The 9,949-nt window shown below is 35.9% G+C and overlaps 3 protein-coding genes across 4 annotated transcripts; 2 read left to right on the top strand and 1 right to left on the bottom strand.

Moving 5' to 3' along the window:
* Positions 1-260: 260 nt before the first annotated feature.
* On the bottom strand, positions 261-1,377 carry LOC116029118 ((3S,6E)-nerolidol synthase 1, chloroplastic-like). Its single transcript, XM_031271013.1, has 3 exons — positions 1,261-1,377; positions 908-1,163; positions 261-346 (listed from the first exon to the last, which is right to left on the bottom strand). Exons 1-3 carry the CDS (start codon positions 1,375-1,377, stop codon positions 261-263), a joined length of 459 nt encoding a protein of 152 aa, XP_031126873.1.
* Positions 1,378-2,015: 638 nt separating this feature from the next.
* Positions 2,016-3,452, top strand: LOC116028841 (pentatricopeptide repeat-containing protein At3g13150-like). 2 transcript variants are annotated; one of them, XM_031270669.1, is made up of 2 exons: positions 2,016-2,512; positions 2,756-3,452. In XM_031270669.1, the coding sequence occupies exons 1-2, from the start codon at positions 2,110-2,112 to the stop codon at positions 3,271-3,273; spliced, it is 921 nt and encodes a 306-aa protein (XP_031126529.1). In that variant the 5' UTR covers positions 2,016-2,109; the 3' UTR covers positions 3,274-3,452. The 2 variants fall into 2 exon arrangements, with proteins under 2 accessions (XP_031126529.1, XP_031126528.1); XM_031270668.1 differs by having other exon boundaries at positions 2,016-3,452.
* A 2,628-nt stretch (positions 3,453-6,080) lies between these two features.
* Positions 6,081-8,944, top strand: LOC116030676 ((-)-alpha-terpineol synthase-like). The gene is made up of 7 exons (XM_031272990.1): positions 6,081-6,322; positions 6,456-6,714; positions 6,804-7,173; positions 7,336-7,554; positions 7,662-7,800; positions 8,087-8,335; positions 8,445-8,944. Exons 1-7 carry the CDS (start codon positions 6,236-6,238, stop codon positions 8,742-8,744), a joined length of 1,623 nt encoding a protein of 540 aa, XP_031128850.1. The 5' UTR covers positions 6,081-6,235; the 3' UTR covers positions 8,745-8,944.
* The last annotated feature ends 1,005 nt before the right edge of the window (positions 8,945-9,949 follow it).

The following is a 9,949-nucleotide window of genomic DNA, read 5'->3' as shown; positions in this document are numbered from 1 at the left end:
AGCCACCATCAAAGTGCCGCTACCAACCGCCGGCCGCCACCTCGCCGTCGCCGGGCCGCCGTTACCGCCGTCGCCACCGACCGTCGGCCGCCACCGAACCACCACCGAGCACCGTGCTCCGCCGCCGCCGAGCGNGGCTGAGCGTGCCGCGAGCCACGCTCGGCCGCGGCTGACCGTGGCTAGCCCGCCACGTGGCCGCCTCCGGGTCGTACTTGCCCCGGTTCCTTCTTGCCCGGCTCTTGCTCCGCACCCGATCCTAATTATTCCATCACCATGAGTCCCTTTATGTCTTCCGACAATGCATTCTTAAACTTCATATTCTCACCTTTGAAGCTGTTGAATACATCTGTTACATTGCACAACATGAGTTAGCTAGCTAATTTTAGTACTAAAGAATTAAAGGAAAAAAGTTTAAATAAACACTCAAACTTTATCCAAAAGTACAATTAAATCCTCAAACACTAAAAAGTTCAATTAAACACTTGAATTTATCATTTTGATACATTTAAACCCAAATGACCAATTATTACCCGTTGTTCACCTGGAACAACCAGTTATTAAGTTTCAGTCCACCATTCCGATGGCTGTCAATTGCCAGGCTACCGGAGTAATTAAGTTGTTTTCTCAGGTTGTCTTCTCCATTGGAGATTATGCTAGGCTACCAACGGAGAAGACGACCGTCCGGTGGCCTTTCTGGCAAAGGTGACAGTTAGAATTTTTGTATTTTTTGAATTTAAGTGATTAGGGGCGGCAGTGAATAACAGGTTACCTGTAAACATGACTTATTCGATCTATTTTAATAAGTTTAAGTGTTTAATTGAACCTGTTTTTTTTTTTTTTTAAATTGTTGGAGCGTTTAATTGCACTTTTGGATAGAGTTTGAGGACTTATTTAACGCTTAACGTACCTGCGGGGAGGTGGAAGCCTTGTTGCCTTAACAATCGAAAACGAAGTGAAACTGAGTAAAGATCATCGTCACTGCTATAAAGAAGAGTTTGAGAATGTTTGTATTGTTTGGTGAGAGTTTGAGTGATTTGATCTTCAAAGTAGTGATCCATACCAAAGCGCTGCATGGAATCAATTACCACCAGTCCTTTTAAACTGTCTTCTTGCACTTGTTCAAGTAAATGGCTCATTTCCAGTCGTTTCTGCTGGTATTTCACCTGCAAATTAAATATGAGTCTGCATTAGCAAATCTTAACCTAATTTGCATTCTTCTTTTCAACATTAATTGTACTACATACATACATACATACATACCAGATTAGGCGCATTCAAAGGGTAGTTGGGAGCAGTGGATTGAGGAGACAATGCAAGTGGATTCTGTGCAGGTTTGATAATATTTGGTAGGACGTGAAGGAGTGCCATGGGAGTCATCTGTAAGTGTGGTTTCTTTGGTTGATAGCTAGCTAGATCAGATCAAGTATGTTGATGTGTTCTCTCAAGAATGCCCCTATTTCAAATGTGGGATCGGGTTCGAGCTTAACACGTTTAAATGCAAACAGCACTGTACATCAATCAATGTAAGTACAAATGTACAATGATTGCATTTTGAAAAAACAAACGCATCTCAATTTATTGAAGCAGTAGTACACTATCACGGGTCTTTATTAGTTGATATTTTCTTTGATTGTTATTGTTTGATTTTATTTGATTTCTTTGTTCTTTTTTTCGGGTTGGTTAGTTTTGTAATTGTGAATATACAATTCTAAAATTGTGAACATAGAATTCTCAAATTACGAACATGGATCTGATCCACCTTGCAATGTGGATTTAGGTCCATGGCATAACAACCGTCTTGGTGCGTGATTATATTTAGGGATGAAAGTGGGCTGAAGAACGTACAGATTTAAGGCCTAATTCAATATCAAGCCCTTTCTTAATGGACCAGCCCAACATCTGCAATCTGAGGTTCACGAAGCACCAAGCCATTGGGCCGGTAACTTCGTCTTCTTCATCTTCATCTTCATCTTCATCTTCTTCCTAATAATTTTAGGGCAATAATTGCTTTTTTTTTTCTTTTTTTTTTCTGGTGAATAGAAGAGAAGTAGGGTAGAGCTAAACACATCTCTATTCTCCAAGTCTTAAACCCTTGGAAAACCCAGTGAAATGTCTTCTTCCGTGTGCCGCCGTCTCCGTGGCATGTTCAATGAAGTCTCTAAACCTTCTCCTCCCAAAATCAAACCTTCTCGACCCACTAAACTCGTTTCTTCATTTCCCGCCACCAGTGCTGCCACTTCCAAGGACAAGAAACTCCGAGATTTAGTCGACAGGTTTAAGAGATCGTCGAAGCACCCTTCATTCCGCCGCCGTCACGACACCTATGAAACCGCGGTTCGCCGCCTCGCAGCTGCTCAGAAATTCTCTGACATTGAAGCCATCATTGATCACCAAAAGAGATACCCGGATATCACCAGAGAGGGCTTCGTAATCCGTCTCATCTCTCTTTATGGCCAAGCCGGCATGCCCGAACATGCCTTGAAACTGTTCGATGAAATGCCCGAACTGAACTGTAAGCGCACTATCTTTTCTTTCAATGCCCTGTTAACTGCCTACGTCAATGCCAAGAAATTTGATAAAATTGGCGAGCTTTTCAAAGAATTGTCTGAGAAACTTTCAATTCAACCGGATGTTGTATCCTATAATATTGTGATCAAGGCCCTGTGTGAGATGGGGTCTCTAGATTCCGCAGTTTCTGCAATTGATAGCATGGATGAAATTGGGATTCAGCCTAATTTGGTTACTTACAATACAGTTTTGGATGCATTGTCCAAAAGCAAGAAGCTTTCACTCCTAGAGAAAGTATGGAGCCAGATGGAGAGTAGGAGTGTGGTTCCAAATGTGAGGAGTTTCACTACAAGAATTCGAGGTTTAGTAAGCGAAAATCAGTTCCCTGAAGCATTAGAATTGCTAGAGGAGATGGAGAAAAATGGATTGAAGCCAGATATATTCACTTACAATGTGTTTATTAAAGGTTATGTTGATGATGGGAATTTGGAGGAGGCTAAAATGTGGTATGGAAAGTTGGCAGAAAATGGATGCAGTCCTGATCATGTGACGTTTCGGTTGCTCATTCCTCTAGCTTGTGAGAAAGACGAATTCTCTTTCGTTCTTGAACTGTGCAAAAAGTCTATTGATCTCGAACAATTTCTTTATGATTCCACACTGCAGAGGGTTGTTGACAAATTGGTTGAGCAATCAAAGGTTGAAGAGGCCAAAGAGCTTGTAGAGTTGGGGAATAATTGTTCCCTCCATTATAGGTTGAATTGCTGACCTTGTAATGAGTTCTTTACTGAATGATCTTAGCTAAATGCTCTAGTTGTAATTTCCACCACTAAGGATACATTTTCTTTTTAAACCAAAAGCTTTCTGTTTCTTTTTCTTGATGATATAGTGCTTCTCCTCAGCACCATTTACCTTAATCTTAATGTTACTTGTAGAAATCTGTCTTGTTTCTTGATTGTTGTGTGCTTGAATTGCAGCATTAATATTTGATATACGAACCAAATTTATATATGTATATAACATAACTATATATATATATATATATATATATATATGAACCAATAACCTATTAAGTTCACCTAAAATTTATAGAATATTAATATTTTTTGAGTTAATATTTAAAATATTTTTGGATATATTCATTTGAATGATATATATATAAATATATAATTTTTACTTTGAATTCTAATATATGTGAAATTTCAAAATGACACAAAGAAATCAAATGAGCACATACCTAACTTTCAATTAACATAAAATTATATGAATTTGATATCAATTATACACATAAAAATACTAAAAATTATCACTTACCATACGTGTGCGTCTGTAATTGGAGGAGAACCGATAAGCCAGAATAGTCTAAATTCTAATCAAATCAAAATCATATGGAAAATGCAAAAGGTACGTGTTCATGAATCATGCTTCGCATGGCAGCAGGAACAGTTCATGTCTGCGTCTGCGATCTTTTCCTTGTTTGGTGTCATGACAAAATTAGAGCAAAATGATAAATGTGTCTCTAATTAAGTTCAGAGTTGTTAAGTATTAAGTGAAATATATCTCGTGACTTTAATTAAAAGACAATAAATTAAAAAAGTAAATCAATTTAGGTATATTTGGTTCATAAGGTTACATGAGGAATGAGTATAAAAGTTATACATATTATTTAGGGTGTGTTTGGTTGGGGGGTTTTGGTATAAGGTATGGGTATCAAAGTGATTGTTAATGTTTGATTGATAGGTTTTGAGAATGTTACTATGGGTTTGGAATACCTCATTAATGAGAAAACCCATACCCTTATTAAATAAGGGTTTCATTTCCCTTCCTCATTTCTTCCCCAACTATTAATAATCATTCTCATTCCACCCAACTACCAAACATGCTAAATACTTTCACCAAAACCATTACCCTTACCAAGTATTTGATACCCATTCCGATTCTGATTCCCATGTGCGAACCAAACGCACCCTTAGTTGACAACTTTTTAAAACACAGGTATAAGACTTGATTTGATTACCCCTATAATTACAAAATCTATTACTTAATTTAAATCAGCTATCATTCCATTAATTCGATCAATCTCTTCCCTCCTCATTTTATCGCCTCCTCATTTCATTGTCTCCTCATTTCATCGACTTCCTCCTACAACATTGCCTACTCACTTTATCGTCACTTTTAAGATGAATTGTCTTGATTTTTTTTTATTTTTGTATTTTTAAAACATTTTTTCCGATTATACGGTCATGCATAACTAAACATCAATATTGATAATCATTCTAATTCCACCATACTACCAAACATGCAAAAATACTTTCACCAAACACATCCTTGGATTGTCATTCTCATTCTCATTCTCATTTCCATGTTCCAACCAAACACATCCTTGGATTGTCTATAACTAACTCGTTCACACTAAAAATGATGAATGTCTCTGAATTTTGGAAGTGAGTGTAATATTTTCACTTGGATATATAGTTGTATTTCATTTTCTACACACTTACTTCCTATTGTGTAGCATATTAAGAAAAAAAAATCAAAATAAAATTAAAGGATGAGCTACCATTTTTTAAAACTTTTTTTAATAAAATTAAAATATTAGAATAATTGGGGTATAAAGTTGCAAAACTGAGGTGTATTGAAACTGTAACAACCCTGACAGTAGACGCAAGACAAATAGAAAAAAAAAATAACAGAAAGGATAATATTACATATGATAATATGTCTTGTCACATCACTTTACAAAGCTTGTCCAAGACCCTTTATATAGTTGTTTGAAGAGTAGAAAATAGGATCAAACAACTTAGAAAATATGATTCAAATAAAATGGATCTTAACTAACTACCACAAGAATAATTCAACAATTAGGTTATTTAATAATAAATAAATCAAAATTATATGATAGTCCCATGGTATAATATTGTACTGTTTGTAGCCTCTTTGCTTGTAACCTACAAGGACTGTTTTCAGTGCTCTATCATCAAGTTTTGTCCTCGTTGCTGCAGGTATATGGGCATATGCAACTCATCCAAAGACCTTCAAGTGCTTTATATTTGGTGCAAATCCATTTCTTTTTCTAACGTGGGACAAAAGCTACTTACAAACCAAGCTTTACACCTTCATTTGCCAACTAAAATTAGTCCACTTTGAGAATTAATTTTTCATTCATCCATTATCAATTTTGAACGTACAATGTATCAATTTTTCGTCTTACTACGAAAAACGTGAATTCACTTTGGCCCGACATAAATAATAAGTGGGCCAAATATATATATTTATACCACAAAATAGCGTTTAAAAAAAAAATAGCCACTTAAAATGTCAATTTTTTGCTATTTTTTCAACAATACTAAAACAAAAAGGTTGAATATTTTCAGTAATTAATCTTACAATCATTGATAATCACTCAATCATGCATACATGACTTTTAAGTTAATTTCATTTTTGGTCCTAGATTTATACGTGATAATCCACTTTTAAGTCTTTTTTTTTTTTTTGAAGATAATTTAAGTCTTTTTTTATTAGAATCAAAATTGGAATTAACTCTGACTTTTCAATTAATTTAGAAAGCCGCCGGGCGCTACTATACGTGACTGCGAAATTGGGTATACTCTAGTCTCTCTATATAAACCCACTCTCCTATACTCTTGTATTCATCACCCATCTGCCTATTAGTGCTAAGTCAAATCATTTTCGTATCACTTAATCTGTCCACTATCCAAAATAAGTAGATATGTATAATGGTAATACGACATCAGGGATCTACAAACAAAACATCTGGGATGATGATTATGTGCAGTCTCGAACCGCTATTTACACCGTAAGCTAGAAATAAAATTAAGACTTTATATTAATCTTATGTTTTCCTTTTTATAGGGTACCGGCCTATTCCTCTCCTCGTACTGATTTTCTTTATGTTTTATCTGATGCATGCATTTATGCTACTATTACAGGAAAAAGAGTTCTCTAAACGGGCAGCTGAGCTAAAAGAAGGTGTGAGGAAAATGGTGGAGAAAAAAATGGATCCATTGGAAAAGCTTGAGCTTGTGGATCTCCTGCAAAGACTGGGCATATCCTACCATTTTGAGGATGAAATACAGCATGTTTTGGAGCATATATACACCTCTTTCGGCTGTAATGGTGATCAAGATTTATATGCTACTGCTTTGCATTTCCGCCTGCTTAGACAGCACGGCTACAAAGTCCCTCAAGGTACCTACTTTGAACAGTAAAACATGTATATATATATATATATATATATATATATAATTAAACCTCGTGTTAATTTGTTTTTGTTACAGAGGTTTTCTGTGGTTTCATGGATGACGAAGGAAATTTTAAGAGAAGCTTGAGCGAGGATACGAAGGGAATCCTTAGTCTGTATGAAGCAGCATACCTATGCATGGAGGGTGAGAGCATTATGGAAGCAGCCCAAAGTTTCTGCACTAAACATCTTAGAGAAATCCAAAACATGAATATATTAGATCATGATCTTGTCGACCATGCCCTAGAAATGCCTCTATACTGGAGGATGCAGAGGTTTGAAGCAAGATGGTTCGTATCCGTTTATGAAAAGAGACAGAACATGAAGCCAGTTTTATTGGAGTTTGCTAAACTGGACTACAATATGGTTCAAGCCAAATATTTGGAGGAATTAAAGCAATTGTCCAGGTGATGAGTGCATACACTTGGTTTAATGCAACCTAAACAAATTAAACCAACTTCAATAATAATAATAATAATAATAATAATTAGATCGATCTAGTTACCAGCCTTGCTAAGATGGAAGAAATCAAAGAACTTTCTCATTTTCTATTTTTCATAATATTATAGGTGGAATAAAGATATCGGTCTAGCGGAGAAGATGAGCTTTGCTAGGGACCGGTTGGTGGAGGGTTTCTTATGGGCTGTTGGGTGCACTCCTGATCCTCAGTTTGAATACTGCAGAAAGATTATAACTAAGCTCTCTGTACTGGTAACAGTTCTTGATGACGTTTACGATATTTACGGAAGCTTGGACGAACTGGAGATCTTTACTGATGTCGTTCAGAGGTTCGTTTCTTAACTTTTATATATATGAATTATGTTTCAAGTAATGCTTTTATTTTTGCATGGACTAATGAAGTTTTTGTTACGTTGCATATATATTTCATATATAGATGGGATATAAATGCAGTTGAGACACTTCCAGAGTATATGAAGATTTGTTTCCTAGCCATTTTCAACTCCATGAATGAACTGGGTTATGATGTTATGAAGGACCAAGGTTTAAGCATTATTACAAACACAAGAAAACAGGTAATCCATATATTATTCACTGCCCGTAACTAAACCAGAGATCAATAATATTAACCAGTTAATTAAGCTGTCTTGATTTGAGAAATGATAAGTGTACTCCAAGGGAGTATAACTTCAGGATTTTATTAGAGAAACATAAAATAAAAGAATCAAAATTGTGACACACTTTTTTATGGATGAATGAAAGTATGTCATGTCAATTAGTAGGGAATAGAAAATGAAGTAAAAAGTGAGAGTACATGTAGTATTGCTGTTTTGATTGATCTTATTTGTGTATATATTTCAGTGGGCAGATCTCTGTAAATCATACTTACTGGAAGTGAAGTGGAAACTGGGCAGATATACTCCAAGCCTGAATGAGTACCTGGACACCGCCTTCATAACAATTGCTGGTCCTCTACTGTTAATCCATACTTATATTTGCATTGCAAATCCCATTAACAATGAAGATCTGCAACACTTAGAACAAAATCCTGGAATCATTCGTTGCCCTGCCATGGTTCTTCGTCTTACAAATGACTTAGGAACTTCACCGGTACATATATATATACATGAATTATTAGTATTTCAATTAATTAATTTGTTTTGGGTTTCTTTTCTGAAAACATATATGATTAATGTGATGATGTTATGTTGTTGAAAAGGATGAAATGCTGAGGGGAGATAGTGCGAAATCAATTCAGTGTTATATGCGTGAAAATGGGTGTTCAGAAGAGAAAGCTAGGGAGTATATGAATGGCTTAATTGCAGAAACGTGGGAGAAACTGAACACAGAATTAGTGAGGATGGAGCGTCTCCTTCCCAAGGATTTTAAGAGAACAGCCACGAATGTTCCTCGAATCGCACAATTTATATACCAGCACGGAGATGGATTTGGTCTCGGCCAAGATGAGTTCAAGAATCGCATTATGGCTCTGTTCTTTGAACCCATCCCCATGCCGTGAAATCTGCCTGCGGGCATGGCAAATCCCATCCATCTATCCTCAGCTATCTAAATATAAGTAATCTGCAGATTCCTTTTCGTCTTGCATGTCAGTGGTGAATTATACTTCAATTCACACTCCACATGGAAGTGTAATATAAATAAGCTAGCTAGGAATCATACCATGTTTTTACCGTTGTCTCTGTTTCAAATAAACGTCTTAAGTAATTCTTTTGATTTCATATTTCAATGATTCAAACCTCCACTTCTATTTGTGGAGGTATATTTTGATGATGTTTCTAATATTTAGTTTTGTAGTCCAATTCCGAGTACTGAGAAGAGCATAACCAGAAATTAAAGCGTAATGGCGTGTAAAAAAACCCAGCTCATTAATTGGTTAGGAATTTTTACATGCATTCACTTAACTCTCTCATTAAAATTAAGCGAAACGACGTTTAGCCGTTTAGGCGAACTCCTTTATCTCTACCTCAATTATCATTCATCAATGCTAATTTTACCCTCCCAACCCTTATTTTCTTCCATGCAAAACCGAAATGTCACATGATCAGGACTGCGTCCATTTTCAGCCACATTTTAGCCTCCTCCAAATTCCCATAATCAACATAACCTTTAATAAACACGCACATTGTATGCATACAATAGTCCTTTGGTAAATGGTTGTTAGCTGACAGCTGTTAGCAGATTTGGTTATAAGGTATAACTAATTGATAACATTAGCTGATTGTAGAAAAATGTTTGGTAAATTAGTTGTTAGCAGATACTTGTTTGGTATAATTTCTTATCTCAAAAAGTTAATTGAAAAAGTTGTTTTGAGTAGTTTTTTGAATTTTAGCATTTTGGAGTTACGATAGTTGAAACTTAATACTAATGAGCGCGCCCAATTGAGCGATTCGGGGAGCTCATGCCAGTGAACAACAGCTTTTTGCAAGAATCTCATTCTCTCTCCTCCACTTTAGTAAAAATCACTCCAAAAATTTTTATTGTGGATGCTTTCACTGATTCTTGAGAATGATGTCACGAGCATTCCTTTACCACGAAACGTGACTGCTAAGGACTTACCGTCCTTTCATATTAGCTCCCTCTCCTTGATCTAAAACAAAAGAATTAATTTCATTTTTTGTCCTAGATTTATAAGTGAATTCTTTTCAAAAAAAAAAAATGTATAGGTGAAAAGTTCACTTTTAACCTCTTTTTTTTTTTTTTTTT

The sequence above is a fragment of the Ipomoea triloba genome, chromosome 9 (genome assembly GCF_003576645.1).
Source record: "Ipomoea triloba cultivar NCNSP0323 chromosome 9, ASM357664v1".
NCBI lineage: Eukaryota > Viridiplantae > Streptophyta > Magnoliopsida > Solanales > Convolvulaceae > Ipomoea > Ipomoea triloba.
This window is presented reverse-complemented; position numbering and strand designations above follow the sequence as displayed.